This window comes from Nelumbo nucifera, chromosome 3 (genome assembly GCF_055504915.1).
Source record: "Nelumbo nucifera cultivar China Antique chromosome 3, China Antique-T2T, whole genome shotgun sequence".
Classification (NCBI taxonomy): domain Eukaryota; kingdom Viridiplantae; phylum Streptophyta; class Magnoliopsida; order Proteales; family Nelumbonaceae; genus Nelumbo; species Nelumbo nucifera.
The window spans coordinates 75,352,655-75,369,065 of record NC_142651.1 but is presented as its reverse complement, the minus strand read 5'-3'; the positions used below and the strand labels follow the sequence as shown (position 1 = coordinate 75,369,065).

The window sequence follows — 16,411 nt, the reverse complement described above, 5'->3', positions numbered from 1 at the left end:
CTCTTGCTCTCTTCTCTTATCCCTTGCCTCCCAAAAACCCTAATTTGACCCAATTGTGATAGGGACTGATTTCCATCAGTTTTCTACTATGTTTTTGCAATAAAAACATTAGAAGATATCAAATTCACATATCCACATCGATCCAAGCAAATTGGGAACCGGTTTTGCTGAAACAATGTTGCTGAATTGACTTCACGTACATACTACACCATCTTCAGTTGAAGGTCGGTTTTGGGACTGATGTTGAGTGTGAACTATCACCCTAGGAGTTGCACACAGTGGTCTTCATATCAAGTATGATCAGATTTAATTTGGAACTGGAACCGGTTCAGTGCAAGATCGATCCCAAAATTTCAAATTTCAAAATCACTAGAAAATTGGTTTTCGGGTTGGGTTAGAAAAATTTTAAAAATTTGGCCAACCATTTAACCTGCTTCAACCATGTGAAATCTGATTTATAACCTTTCCAATACATTGATCTTTCTTCTTTCTCTCCCTTGCGTCATTTTCCTTCTTCCCATTTTGCATTTCTTTTTCTTTTTTAGTCAATTATATACATTACATTCTATTTGTCCATCATTTCTTTGTTAGATTTCATCGGTTATGAGACTTTTTTTCTTTATGGATTTTGTTATTTCTAATTCTTTTGGAGAAAGTAATTGGGCATTGGACAAATAGATTCATTGATTGGTCGTTATATTATCAACAAGATGGAAGTACATATGGATTATATAAGGATGAAAACAATGAATAATGTCTATTTTGGTTCAGTTTTAAGGTAGGTGACGAAAAACATTGTCTTCAAAATTTGAAGTGTAATTTTGACACTATAAAAAATTTTAAATGACAAATGTGATCACGTGGTACAAATAACTGAGAGGCTGCTAACGGCTGGGATTAAATTGATGGTTTTTAAGAGTTCAGTACATGTTTTGAAGTTAGAATAAACTGAGACTACCCTAAAGTACAGGGCTTTGAATTTTCGCCAAACAAATCTTGCAACCCCAGGTCCAATGCCCCGAGGACACACCCCACCAGCCCCGGGTCGGTCTAGAGACTAGAATCCAATCTTGCGAAGGTACTGAGGCTGCAGCTCTGTTGGTTCGAGACCACCTACATTAAAATCGTGAGGGAAACGAAGAAAGTTCTTCTATTTGTTTGAGAACAGCCTCTGTGAATCCTTCAAATGCACTTTACCCTTTTGTAAACCCGAGGATTTTGATGCAATTTCCTCCATAAAGGTTTCATAGGAATGGAGTCGTCGGAAGAGGTGAGAAATTGGCTTGACTTGCCTGGAGATGTTCTGTCTCTGGTATTTTCGAAGCTCGGCGTCTTTGATGTCCTCTTTAATGTCCAAAATGTCTGTTCTTCCTGGCGAAAATTCTGCAAAGAGCCCCTGGTCTGGCTTGCCATCGATTTGCGATATCCGTGGCCTGATATGGATATTGATCTAGAGAAGGTGGCGAGGCATGCCATTGACAGGAGCTGCGGGCAATTGGTTGAGTTTTCCGTGGATTACATCTGCACTGACGAGCTTTTGCGATACATCACCGAAAGGTAAGATACTCGTCTCTCTCTTATTTCTGCGACCATTTTGTTTTGTTTTGTTTTTTTTTTTTTTTTCTTTTTCAGGGAAGAATATTGGTGTCTGTTCTATGAAATTTCTTTTGTTGGTTTGTTCTGAGGTTGCTTATTTGAAGTTGTGGTTTTTTTTTTTTCTTCTGGAAATTTCATGGAATATTTGGATTTTTTTTTCTTTTTTTTTTGGGGGGGGGGGGTTCGCAGGGTAACTGTGTATCTCATGCTGTTTGAATTGGGTTCTTTGTTTTGTGTTGTTTGCCCAGCATACTCGTCTTGGAAAGTCTGTAGATTGAACTCCATAGCAATCATACCCATTTAATCGTTGAATTCCTTTGGGCAACTGCACTTATCTTTGTCGAGTCTGCAGTAAAAGCCAATTAATGAAACAATATGTACGATCCTAGTTTGCTTTTAGATATATCTTCCATATTCTGGATGGAGGTGAGAGAATAATCGGTTTTGAGCTGTAGGATGGTCTACTTCTTCATTTTGTTTGCTTATGATTTTTTCTTTTTTAACTTTTATTTGCTTCTATGTCTAGGGAGTGGATGTAGTCAATCAAATTTGTCACAAAATTTTGATGCATGTATTGAAGACACTATACTGGTAGAAAGTTCGTAAATTTTGAGAGAGAGAAAAACTAAATAATGAATCTTTGTTTCATTGCAATTTTGGGCAATCTTATTATTGGTTGGAAAAACAGTTGAAAGAAGATTCTTAATTCTACTTGATGGCTGATTGGTAGGATTGCATCTATATTGGTAAAAGAGCCTTATAAATACGATACCTTGGTTATATTTCATATCTTCAACAAATTTACTAATGAACATAACAACCGTAATTTTCCAAAAGAGATAAGATTAGGAAGTTGTTGTGTTGGTAGAAAACATGTAAATTTTGAGAGGGGTAGAAAACGTGTCAGCCTTACTTCAAGGATTGAGACTGGCGAAACAATGGGGAATGCAGCAATTAGAAGTGGAAGGAAACTCCAAACTGGTAATAGGGTGGATGCAATCTGGAAACTTAGGAGTTTGGTCTCTTAGACAGCCTCTAAGAGAGATTATTAGCTTAGAAAGGGAGACTGGGGTGCAATTTAAATTGGTACGGTTAGCAAGTGGAATGACCGACACTTTATCTAAGCAAGGAACTACAGGGGAGACTTTGTTTTGGGCTTGTTTGTAAGATTTTGTTTTGATATTCCATCCATTTTGTGGGTGCTAAATCTGTAATCTTTTCAAATCATCAATGAAAGTTACCGTTTCCTACAAAAAAAAATCAAGGTACAAGTTCCAAGGGGAATGACTAGGATCTTATAGAGAGAATGTGGAGAAGAGTCATGAGAAGGTTAAAATTTCTAAATTTTTTCATGTACCTATTCACTAGATCCTGCAATAGTCCCATAGTTGAATTTTTATTGGTTCTTAGATGGTTGCAATAGCTATTAAAAGAGCTTCAGCTTGAAGAAGATAACAAATAGAAGAACGAGAGAACCCTGGGGATTATTACTTCAAGGGGAAATAGAGCCATTCAAGTATTTCATCTAAATCACTAAATAAAGCATGCTTGCAAGGAAAATTAATGTTCACCTTTCAATTTCTTCATCCATTCCAGTAATAAGATAAAAAGAACAATTTATAGCCTAACAAGAGGGTGGGCCTTGGTGCAACAGTTGGGTTGCTCTATTGTGACTTGGTTGACCTGGGTTCAAATCTTTGAAACAACCTCTCTATATGTGCAGGGGTAAGGCTACGTACATCTGTCCCTCCCTAGACCTCGCATTGACGGGAGTGTTGTGCACTAGGCTGCCCTTTAAGAGTCGAAAATTATTTGATGTGATTACATAAATGCCACTAGAACCCAAAAGAGAATGTCTATAACTTACTATCTACTAAACCTTTGTATGTGAGACTTGAAACTTAACTAAATAATAACCTATTGATAAATTAAAATAACAAATATACCTGTTAAAAGACTGTTATTTATCTAAGTATAGTACTGCAGGGGTACTCTTGTAATTTCCTCTTATTTTTTATGTTCTGTCGCCCTAGTATATATATCAAAAGCTGGCGCCGCCAGCAGCACTTTTGGCTCTTCGTTCTCTCTTCTCTCTTTCTCTCTCACTCTTCTCTCTTCTTTCATTCTTCTAAACATGAGGCTTTCTAGATGGAGGAAATTTATGAAATGCAACTCTACTTTGTTTGCCAGCTAAGCAATGTACACATATTTCAAGAGGCATACCTTTCACATCAGGAAGAAGATTTTCTCTAGAAAGTATTTGAAGCCCTTTTTCACTCAAATGTCCAAGCCTCTAGTGCCAAAGCTCAATGGATGAATCATGAACTGCATTCACCTCTCCTTTGCTCAACCTTTCTTGCATCAAATAAAGGGTATTGTGCTTCTTTCCCTTTGCCACAATGAGTGAGCCCCGACTGAGTTTCCATTTTCCATCACTGAAGGTATTTGCATAACTTTCATCATCTAACCTGCTAGTGAAAATCAGATTTAGGCGGATATCAGGAACATGTCTAGCATTCTTCAAAATTAATTTGCAACCAGTATTGCTATCTAGACAAATGTCTCCCATGCCAACAATCTTGGATGTACCAGCATTACCCATACGAACATGTCCAAGATCACCTGTAGTGTAAGTTGTGAAAAATTCACCATGGGGAGTAACATGAAAAGAAGCACCAGAATCTATGACCCAATCACTGTCTGGGCATGCAAAGTTGACATAATTATCATCACAAACAATAACAACATCACCCTTGGTTGCAACAGCTGTAGTATCTTTTTCTTCTTTCTTGCCTTCACCTTTTCCTTTGGCTTGTTCTCTTTTCCAGACTCTGTATTCATTTTTGTAATGTCCCGGTTTATTACAGTGATGACAAATGATATTTTTCTTGGACCTGGACCTTCCTTTGGTTTTATCATATTTGTTACGGGGACCTCTTCTCTTACTTCTTCCCTGTCTTTCTTTCTTTTCTATTACAAGAGATTGATATTCTGAGCAAGTCCCTTGTTCTTTCCTCCTGGACTCTTCATTCAACAAAGCATCTTTGACTGTGTCAATGGTTACTATACCATTAGGGGCTGAATTACTGACTGAAACCACCAAGGTTTCCCAACTGTCAAGCAAGGAACTAAGTAACAACAAGGCCTGTACTTCATCATCCAGATTCAATTTCATAGTAGTCAATTGATTTATCAAAGCTCGAAAATCACCCAAATGTTCAGACATATTAGTCCCATCTTTATATCTCAAGTGTGCTAGTTTTCTAATCAAAGCAGTCTTGTTTAAACCTGTTTTCCTTTCATACATAGACTTTAATTTTTTCCATAAAACATCAACCCTAGTTTCTTGTGCAACATGGTGAAAAATAGTGGTCGATCCACTGTCGGATTTGGCCTATAGTTTTTCTATGCATGATTCCCCATTCATCACTTGACTTGTCATTTGGCTTTACATCATCACTTCTTATGGGTAGGTACAAATCTTTGCAATAAAGAATGTCCTCCATTCTGGGTTTCCAAATGGCATAATTCGATGAAATCAATTTTATCATAACACCCGAGGATTCCTCCATTTGTATCAATACAAACAATTAATTTCAGCCAACCTGACTTTGATACCACTGTTGGGCAAGTTACACTATAGTAGCAGAAATGAATGTAAAATCAATCTCAGGACAGCAAGAACCTTTCCCCCAAATTTGTGTGTCAAAATGGGTTTACCAACAACAATAATAACAAGTAAACAATTCAGCCAAGTAACAGAAAAACAGATAACAATCACCACACAATAGCACACCAGAATTTTTACGTGAAAAACCCCAAAATTGGGGAAAAACCACAGGACCTATGGTTCGTAAAAGTCTTCCACTAATTCAGAAATTAATGGGTACAATAGTCTTCTCTAGTTGCAACTAGAGGCTTACAAACATCAAGGAAATAATCCTTGGCTCACAAGAACAGCATTAACATCACCAAATGCAAGGTGGATACAACACAAACATAAGTTTAGATATCACCAAGTTGCTGTAAATCTGAACTGAGAAGTAGAGAAAAAGAAGAAGAATCACCAAATCTGAACTAGAGTGGGATTCTTAACTCCAACACTTAATATCATCAAGAACGGGCTTGAAAGGCACCTCCGAACTTGATCTTGAATGGAACAAGAGCCAGCTTTTTCTTCTTCTTCACAAAACTCAAAGAACTAGAAAAAACCTTTTTTTTGGTTTTGAGTTTTTTTTCTTCTTCGTTATTCTCTGTTCAGTGGTTACTAATTTGACGCCAAGGAAAAAAAAACTGAAATGTGGTAACCTTTCTACCACTATTCGGCTCCCTTTTTTTTAGGGAGCAAATAAAGGTGGGGTGGGCCCTTCCATATGGGCTGGACCCACACCCAACAATGCACAACTTGTCACATAAGTCATTATCCTGCAAGTGGTGTAGGCCCTTTGAGAAGATGTCCGCAAGCTGCTCTTTGGAACTGATATAGGGAATACAATTGTACATACTTCCCCACTAACAAGTTCCTCCTTGATAAAGTGTTTGTCCACCTCAATATGCTTGGTTCTATTATGGAGAATTGGTTTGCTTGCAATGTTGATGGCAGCCTTGTTATCACAATATAAGGACATGGGAGATGGGACTATCAATTGTAAATCCCAACTCACTCAACAAATTTTTTATCCACATAATCTCAGCTATTGCATGAGACATTACCCTATACTCAACTTCAATACTTGACCTAGCCATAGCATTTTGTTTCTTGCTTCTCCATGTGACTAGGTTCCCTCCCACAAAGGTGCAGTAACCTGGTGTTTTTTTTGTCATCAACTGATCCTGCCCAATCAACATTTGTATACACTTCAACCTTTAAATGCCAATGCTTCTGGAACAACAAACTAGCCCTTAAGTATTTCTTGAGATATTTGAAGATTCTCTTAGTTGCTTCTAAGTGAGTGGTCTTAGGGGCATGCATGAATTAACTAAGAAGTAAGAATACCCACAACATAAGCAATGTCCGACCCAGTCATGGATAGATATAAGAGCCTTCCCACAAGGCTTTGAAATTGCTTCACATCTTTGATAGTCTCACCATGACAATCACCTAATTTGTGATTTCAATCAATGAGGGAGTTAGCTGGTTTCACCCTGAGTTTTCCCGAAATCAAGATCCCCTTTTGTGAGCAGGCAACTTCAATTCCAAGAAAATACCTTAAGGGATCTAGATCTTTCACTATGTACACTTCTTCAAGATCACCATTCAAGAAGGAATTTTTGATATCCAATTGATGAAGGTCTCAATCAAGGTTAGTGGCTAGAGAAAAAGGGACTCTGATAGAGTTCATCTTAGCTAATGGAGTAAATGTCTCTACATAATCCACTCCATACGCCTGAGTAAGCCCTTTTTCCACTAATCGGGCTTTATACCTTTCCATTGTGCCATTTGTCCCATGCTTTACTGTAAACACCCATTTACACCCTATTGGTTCCTTTCCTTCAAGAAGATCCACCAATTCCCATGTGCCATTTTTATGTAAAGCATTGATCTCTTCCTTCATTTCATTTGTCCATTCAAGCACTAAGAGAGTTTCTGCCACATTCTTAGGAATAGAAACACTGTTAAAGGAAGAGAGAAAGGAATACCATCTCTTGTGCCATTATGTATTAGTAATCCGCATGCAACTTTAAGAAGATGGCAGTTTTTTCTTTCAACAATGCCATTTTGTTGGGGTGTTCGAGCACAAGAGCTGCGGTGAAAGGATCCCCACACGAAGCAAAAAACTTTGTGAGGTCACTATGGAAATATTCTTTGGCATTGTCAGATTGGAAGATTTGGATTTTAGCTCAAAATTAGGTGAAAACCATGCATTGGAAATCTTTTACAAATTTTGGCACTTCATCTCTGGATCACATTAGATACACCCATGTATATCTAGATTAATCATCAATAAGTGTAGTAAAGTACTTATAACCAGTCTTAGAAGGTAAAATAACAAGACTCCAAACATCAAAATAAACAATATGAGAAGGAAATTTAGATTTATTATTTTTTGAAGAAAAATGAGTTCTACAATGCTTGGTCAACTAACAAGTTTGACATGTAAACTCAGACATTGACATTGACTTAAAAAACTCTATAAGCAAAATTTTCAATGACTCAAAAGATAAATGACTAAGATGACTATGCCATAAATAGACCTAACTCTTCTTAGATCGACTCTTAGACTATATGACTACAGGATTAGCTTTATTCTCTAGCATGTAGAGCCCGTCCACCATACTACCTCTACCAACCGTCTTACTTGAAGCCAAATCCTATATTACACAAGAAGGGAAGGTCATTGAATAGTTTAACGAATTAGTAATACTACCAACAAAAAACAAGTTAATAGGCAATTTTGGAACATGCAAAACATTAGAAAGATCAAGATCGAAGGGAAGGGAGATGGTTCCTTGGCTAGGTATGGTAGAGAATTAACCATCAGCTAGTATCACCTTGTCCTTGCTAGAAAGAAGGTAGGATTTAAAACAATTTGACTTACCCCTCATATGGTTTGAGGCCCTAGAGTTTATTATTCGAGGTGAGTTAGTGGAATGAGAAGATCAGAAGACACATGGAAAGTTACCTGATGTAGACACAAAGGAAGTTGAGGAAGGAGGGCATAATTCATTTGACGAATTACTCTACCATACAACTCCAAATGGTCACGAAAGGAATTAATGATATCTTCCCTAGGATTAAAGCTAGAAGGATTTTTTTTTTTTGATAATTAAAAAAGCTAGAAGGATGTTCCTGACTCACAATAGTAGTAGAGGGCTGAGTCTCCTGAGAAGCCATATTTGCTACATTGAGCTTCCACGGACTTTGTTGTCCTCGTTTCTTATTCTGATCCAGACCTGATTACTTAACTCCTGAGTCGCACTCTTAATTTATCCTTGTCATCTGCTTTCTTCTAGAAGTCCCCCCTCTTAAAGGAACTCCCACCACCTGCAACTACATCCCCTTTAGCTGCCAAAGCAATTGATTCTCCCTCAGAACTATTCATGAAATTTCTCCTACTCTCCTCTAATTGTACTAGGGCATACACTTCTTGGACTGATGGGAGGTCTTTACTTCCTAGGATCTGTACCCTAATAGACTCGTACAAAGGGTTAGACCTAAAAGAAAAGCAAACACCCATTGCTGTGAAACAAGAGACTTGTAGGCCTTAGCATCTTCATCACATTTCTATTTTCTAGTTCACACTTTGATAATGATCCAACTCCTTCCAAATGGAGGCAGGTATGAGTAAGTACACAAAAAGACTTCTCTCCCCTTGTTTACAAGTAGATGACTTTGTTTGTAATTATAAATCTGTGCATAATGCCACTGTTCAGAATAGGTAGACATAGCTTGTTCCTAGATTTCGTAAGTTGTATCAGCCTACATAAAGTTTCTTGTCACTTGAGAGTTGAGGCTGCTTAGATGCTAGAGGCCATGACATCACCATGCTGTTTTCCTGGTTCCATTTGTCTTACTCAGCACTTCTAGACTTAGGTTCCTTAATCTTTCCATTGATATACCGTATCTTCTCCCTTGCAGTGATATATAATATAGTTTGGTTCCCTTCGACCACTCTAGGTTATTAAGCCCATCTAGGGGTATAACAGTCATAGGGAAGTTCAAATCTATCCCCCCACTCAGCCCATTTCGAATTGAGGAGACACCAGAGGTAGTCGAGTCCTCAGAAGTCATGGTAACTACTTCAGGTCACACCTAATAAGCCATAAAGACTAGGATGCACTACAGTCCAGCACCAAAAAAAGATTAAATTTCTCCACTTCACACAAAGTATTGCTGCTGGAAAAACATATACAACATCAAGGAATTGTGGAACAATCACCACACAGGCCAAACAAGGCCCTACAATCACCAAAAAATTACTTTACTGCTGTTACAGCAAAATACAGGTCATCCCCGACCTACAAACACACCATAAGGATCACACGATCCACAAAAAAAGGTTCAAACAGGTTCTAAAAACTTCACATCAATCACATAAACCTGTTACTGGTTTTTTTTTCTTGGTACACAGCCAAGAGAGAAGGAAAAACAGATCTGAAAACCCTCCTCAGACCAGTCCGATGGTGTTCTCTGACTTCTCCAAACACAAACCCAGCAAAAAGAAAAAAAAAACTTCGATTGATCTTGCTTTCAGGCCTAATAGACCTGCTCTGATACCATATTAGACTGAAAATACTACGCAGAAAGCAGCAAGAGAAGAGAAGAAGAGTGGAGAGGAGAGAAGAAAAGAAGAGAAGAAGATTAAGAGTCAAAAAGTTATGGGGTTTTTGGGTTTTATGGGCTCTCTGAGGTTGTTCTTCTTATTCTGGTGATATCTTATCACCTTGCTGTTGTATTTCTTTCCTTTTATTTTTAATAAATTTTTTCTTTATTCTTCAAAAAAAAGTCAAAAAGTTGTGCTGGCGGTGCCAGCATTGGTACTTATATTATGGCAATCAAAAATAAATTAAAAATACAATAGTGCCCCTGTGGCACTAAAGGTGAACCAATGACTATTTTAACACTTGTATTGCGAGGAATCATTGAGCTTCAAGAATTATCACATAATAATCAAAGGGGAACCAAAGCTGGTGATTTTGTGTCTTCTGAAAGTGATCGGTCTGCCGTGGAGATTGAGAAGCATCATTGTTTACTGCCTTGAGGTAAAGGAGCTGTTCAAGCATGGTGTGGTGTATCATTGTATTTTCTGGGAAGCCAACCGGGTCACTGACTTGTTAGTGCATGAAGCTCAAAACAATGCTCATGGTTCTCTTTCTTTGTATTTGCTTAACCTGCCTTGGTCTCTAGTCTATATTTGTTATTTTGACTTTTGGGGATATGCCCCCCTCCCAGTCTTGTGTAGCCCCTTTCTGGATATATCAGAAACAGGGGGTGCCTACAATAATGTATACGTTAACTAGGCAAGTAAATATGTTTATACTAGTTGTGGAATACATGACAAGAATAGGTTGGTAATGGTTTTTGTCTGGTTGAATATCTTTCATTTGAAGTCGCCAACCCACACTGGTAAGGATCTTTCAGGGATGGGTGAGCCTATTAAGGATGGGTTTAAAAATGACAGGGGTATTGGATCAAAAGGGAGAGTTGTCCATTTAAAATTGAGTGTGTTAAAAGTAATGATGGGCCTATCCAGATTGGCACTTAAGGTGATTGTGAGGTCTTGAGGGCTCCATCTACAGAAGTTTGCTTGCTCCAAAACTTGGGAGGCTATATGTACTATGTGACGAAGTTCATCTACAGAGACAAAGAGAAGGAGGAGAGGTTTGTTGTGTCATCAAAGGAGATGGGTAGCAGGAGAAGATGTCATCAAGGGTTCAACTTGTCACCTTGTTTTGAGAAAGGAGGAAACCTTAGTGAATGAAGTTGGTTCATTGAAGGCAGATTATGGGCTTCAGCAAGTGTAGGGAGAAATTAGGTCGTGGAGGAGAATGTTGAGATTAATTATGGAGAAGATTATTAGTTGAAAAGTATGGCTATGGTGAAAATGGCTGGGACACAAACACCCCTTTGCAACCTTATGGCTGCAGTGTATGGAAGGCATTAGATACCAGCTTGTTGATGGTAACAAGCTAAAGTTCTGGACAGATCCGTGGTGTGATGAAAGGCCTCTATGTGATTTCTTTCCCGAGCTATATTTTATTGCCATCAATAAGATGCTCTGGTGGCAGATCATTGCAATTTGGTAGGTGGTAATATTGTTTGGTCCCCTGTTTTCAGAAGGAGCTTCAATGATTAGGAGGTGCAATTAACTTCAGATCTTTTGGTATGCTGCAATCTCATGCAGTTAACCCCCAAGTTCAAGACTTCAGATTCTGAAAATGGTCTAGATCTGACCTGTTTTCTGTTAAGTCTTGCTACAAAGGGTTGAATATGGCTATAACTTTCCCTTTTCCTACCAAACAATCTGGAGGTTTGCTGCACCTTCAAAGATCAAGTTTTTTACTTGGCTGGTAGTTTGGGAGAGGTGCCTTACCAAGCACAGATGCTAGCAAGAAAGGTGTTTAACCTTCCAGATCTTTTCTGTTCCTTGTGCAGAAGAGAGGAGGAGTCCTCTAACCATCTTTGCCTCTACTGCAATTTCACTTACAATTTCACTGGGGATTTGAAGGTGAGCTTATAGAAGTTGTGGGAAGATGGTGAAAGGAAGTTCATTCAACGAGGGAGGGAGGATGATGCTTCATTTGAGATTTCTGGTGATTTAGAAATTGTGGGGAGAGGGGGTAAGGAAGGTGATGAGGTTGAATTAGTTCAGCAGGGGTTAATTGAGTTAGTTTTGGTAGATATTGATGGGGAAAATAGTTTATATGGTGGTTTGAGGCAGAAAGACTTTTGTGATGGTGGAGAAAATAAAGGGGATGTGGGCAACGAGATAGGAGAAGTAGATGGCAGTGATGTAGTGGATAACAGTGATGAGAAAATTACAGGACTAAACCATTAACTGATGATGGATAAGATGTGGTTAATCCTGAGGATGGGATGACCAACTAGAAGAGGTAATTAGTAGAAAGGTTGATAGAGATTGAGGAGGTTGTGAATGCAGAAGTGGGGGTGAGTATGAGGTTGGGTTTGTTCTTTCTGGGGGGCGAAGAGTTTGCAAGAGAGGCGTTTAAAGAATTGAAGGAGAAGGGCTGGGAGAATGATAAATTGGATACTGAAGGGGATGGTTTTAATTTAAGGGTAGAAGATATACTAGATAGGCTGAGGTCAGCTGGAGTTATAGGGGAGGTTGACAAAGAGGGTGAAGAGACAGTTGCAGAATAGACATTTGAGGAGAATGCAGTATTGGAGTTAGAGTGGATAAATGAGAGATCTAAGGATCTCAAAGATTTTAAAAAGTTTCCTAATGCAGTGAGACACTTCAGAAATCAGAAAAAACCATCAAACTGTTAAAGTTTTTAAATTTTTTACTAGATTGAAAGGGGGTTTATTTGGGTCTGGTCTAAACAGTGATATAAAAGGCGCGCGTGCCTAGGCGCACGGGCGAGGCGCATTTCAGGGTATGTGCCTCGCCTAGGTCCTAGGCACAGCCCTTTCAAAAGGCGCTCGTCTGGTGCGCCTAGGCATGCGCCTGATGCGTCTTGTGCCTCAGCCCAGGCGTGCGCCTTTTGAAAATTTGACGCTTTTTTGCTTCTTTTGAACATAACAGCTGGGCCGGGGGCTCCGCCCTTGGATCGCCATGACACACCCCTCGAGGCCAGCCCAAACAAATCCATGTTAGGTCTTAAATTCTTAGTTTTCACACAAAAAATAATGATTTTATTGTTTTAATTGCTTTTTAAGAAATTTTATTAGGATGAATGAATGAACAACATTACCAAATTTTGTGAAAACTAAGAATTTAAGACCCGACATGGACTTGTTTGCGCTTGCCTCGAGGGGCGTGGCACAAAGGCAGCTCATAGAATCAGGAATGTATTATGTTTTACATTACATTAGCTATGTGAAGTAATGCAATTGAGTGAAAAAAGAGATTAGAGGTTTTACATGCTTGAAAATGTTTTATATGTTTGATTTTATTTTTAAATTCTCATTTGAATATGCTTTACATCTTATGTTTATGTATTTTAATTTTAGATAATAGGTTTTTTAAAACATTATTTTAAAATTTAAGTTTATATTTTTATTATATGTTTAATATTTTTTGATATTTTTTTATTTTTTTGGCATTTGATTTGAATTTTCTGACATTTTTTTTTATTTTTTAGCATTTTTTTTTGTATTTTTGCATCTTGCCTTGCGCCTTGTGCCTCACGCGCAAATTGACCCCTACGCCTTTTTTGCGCCTTGCACTTTTAAAACACTAGGCCTAAAGAAGGTGAAGAAAACTAAAAGGGTTCTTAAGAGAAGTAAAGAGGTTTCTTCTCAAATCAATGGAGAAGATGAGCGATAGTGTAAAGTATTGGGGATGTTAAGTTAATATTTAGTGTTTTCGTGTTGCTGGATTTTGGGCCTTTGCTTGGGGTTTGGTCTTTTTGATATTAGGTTGGTTAGGCAGTTTGTCTATTGAGTTGTTGGGTTTAAGTTAGAAATTTGTTGTGATATAAGGCTTTTGTGTGGGTCGGATACTAGCAATTATGTATTTATTTATTTATTTTTGGGTTTGGAGAGATTGTTATTTGGAGTGTTTATTTCTATGGGATGTTGAGGTTTTGGAATTGAGTTGTGGTTGGGTGAAAGCAGTGTTTTAAAAGCGCAAGGGGCAATTTGTGCCCAAGGTGCAAGGTGCAAGGTGCAAGGCAAGGCGTGCACCTTTTTGAAGCAAGGTGCAAAAATACAAAAAAATGCCAAAAAAATCAAAAAACAAATGTCAAAAAATTCCAAAAAATATTAGACATAATATTAATAAAAGTATAAACTTAAATTTTAAAATAGATGTTTTAAAAAACCTATTATCTAAAATTAAAATACATAAATAGAACATGTAAAGAATATTCAAATGAAAATTTAAAAATAAAATCAAACATATAAAACATTTTCAAGCGTGTAAAACCCACAACTTCTTTTTTCCTCAATTGCATTACTTCAAGTAGCTAATGTGATGTAAAAAATATTGCATTCCTAATTCTACGAGCCGCCTTTGTACTAAGCCTCTCGAGGCAAGCTCAAACAAGTCTATGTTAGTGTCTTAAATTCTTAATTCTCACACAAAAAATAATGATTTTATAATTTTAATTGCCTTTTAAGAAGATGTTTTATTAGGATGAATGAATGAACAACATTAGAAAATAGTGGGTTATTTGCTAATGTTCATTCTTTCATCCTAATAAAATATTTTCTTAAAAGGCAATTAAAATTATAAAATCATTATTTTTTGTGTAAGAATTAAGAATTTAAGACCAACACGGACTTGCCTCGAGAGGCGTGGTTGGGGGTTGGGGGTGGAGCCCCGGCCCATCTGCTAGGTTAAAAAAAAGCGTAAAAATTTAAAAAGGCGCACCCCTGGGCTGAGGCACAAGGCACATCAGGCGCATGCCTAGGCACACCAGGCATGCCCCTTTCAAAAGTGCTGCTCCTAGGACCTAGGTAAGCGCATACCCTACAATGCGCCTTGCCTTTGTGCCTAGGCATGCCTTAGGCGCGCCTTTTAAATCACTTGGTGAAAGGTTGTTTTCTTTCTTCTCGTTGGCGACTTCTGTTTACCTTTATTGCAATCTTTTTTTTTTAATACATTTTGTTTTACTATAAAAAAACAATGTATTTAGAGGCAACATCTAGAGGAGTGCACATGGATCGATCTCCCTCTAGGGAAGACCATACAGTAGACTATTCATTATGGAGTCATTATTTAAAGCAATAAAATATCCTATGGAAGTGAGATATTTTTTGTGATAATTGGTTCAGAGAATGGCTTATCAAATTAAGCAAGTAATCAACGAGGCACTTTCATGACCTAAAAGTGCCACGTAACAACTCTAAAGACGTGGTATTTTGCAACTCTAGCAATATTTGTTCCTTTCTTGTTTTATGAAAAACAAAAATGCCCTAAGCCGCATGGTCGAATCTCAAAGCATTATATTCTTGTTTCATGCTTTTCATAGGGCAAGTATTTTTGCTTTTATTGTCTTTGCTTTGGAAAACACATGCTACCAGCTCTGAAGCAGCTTTTTGCTACCTAAAGCAGGAAAAATACTTCCAGAAGGCTTGTCCAAACACCACCTTAGTTGTCAATCTTTGTCTAGTAAATATAGGCTAGAATGGCTAGATGGGGAATTACAACCTTTGTTTGTTAGTGTGGAACTGTGAATGTTTGGTATGACCCACTTGTTTGTGGCAAATTTATACCATCACACAATTGATTGGAAGGAAAAAAAACTATGTTCTTTTATAAAAAACTATGTTCTTTTAAAAAAACTACGATACGCCCCGTATTGGGTGTATTGTATTTGTATCTTTGGCGCCCCAATACACATGTTTACAGGTGTTTCCGGGAACCCATTTTTTAAAATGGCGCCCCAATACACATGTTTACAGGTGTTTCCGGGAACCCATTTTTTAAAATATATATATATATATATATATATATATTTAAAAATGAAATTGAAAACCAAAGAAATAAAAAAATAGGGGGAGTATCATTATAAGTACTGATACACCTCTACCGATACACAAAGGTGTATCGATACTTTGAACCATGGGTTCAATACAACAGTTAGCAATGTTTGTATTGATTAAACCCTAACAAATAAGAAAGTAATAAAAAGAAATTAGTACATATAAACATAAAATGAGTATTCTAGTTTAATAATGCCTATTTTATAATTATAATGTCAAAAATTAAAAATATAAAAGTATTTTATAACATAGTGCACAAAACTACTTGGTGATTGGGCGAGGCGAGCCTCCAAGGGCCTTGTCGCCTTGACAATTATGGTTGGTAAGTTGGTGGTTCAGTTGTTTATGGTAATGACTAACGAATCTTTTGTCATGATATTGTTGACCATGAAAAACATATTCAGTAATGATGTGTTTTTTTTTTTTTGTAGTAAGTAAATGATGTGAGTTATTTGTTATGACAAATTGCCAAAGGTAGTCATGGGTATTGTTCCTTTGTGCACGATATGGAGATAGATTTTAAGAAAGATAATGCTATCCTATAAGGGCCTATACCTCAAAACCTTGGTAAAGCATTCTAGACTTGGTGGCAACAATAGTTTTTCACTACATTATGAATGGGGATGAGTTCAAAGGAATTTGCATTCTTTTAATACTTAATAAATTGGCATATTATTGCATGATTTTCTCCTCATAAACAGC

The 16,411-nt window shown here is 37.5% G+C and overlaps 1 protein-coding gene across 2 annotated transcripts in view; it reads left to right on the top strand.

The window, feature by feature from the left end:
* The first annotated feature begins 955 nt into the window (after positions 1-955).
* The window catches only part of LOC104588348 (F-box protein SKIP19), a 28,552-nt gene continuing 13,096 nt past the window's right edge, over positions 956-16,411 (top strand). The window contains exon 1 of one of the 2 annotated variants that reach the window (XM_010246229.3): positions 956-1,557. In XM_010246229.3, the coding sequence (XP_010244531.1) occupies positions 1,253-1,557 (305 nt within the window). In that variant the 5' untranslated portion in view covers positions 956-1,252. The remainder of the gene's footprint in view (positions 1,558-16,411) is intronic. The other variant, XM_088901854.1, reaches the window with a different exon arrangement.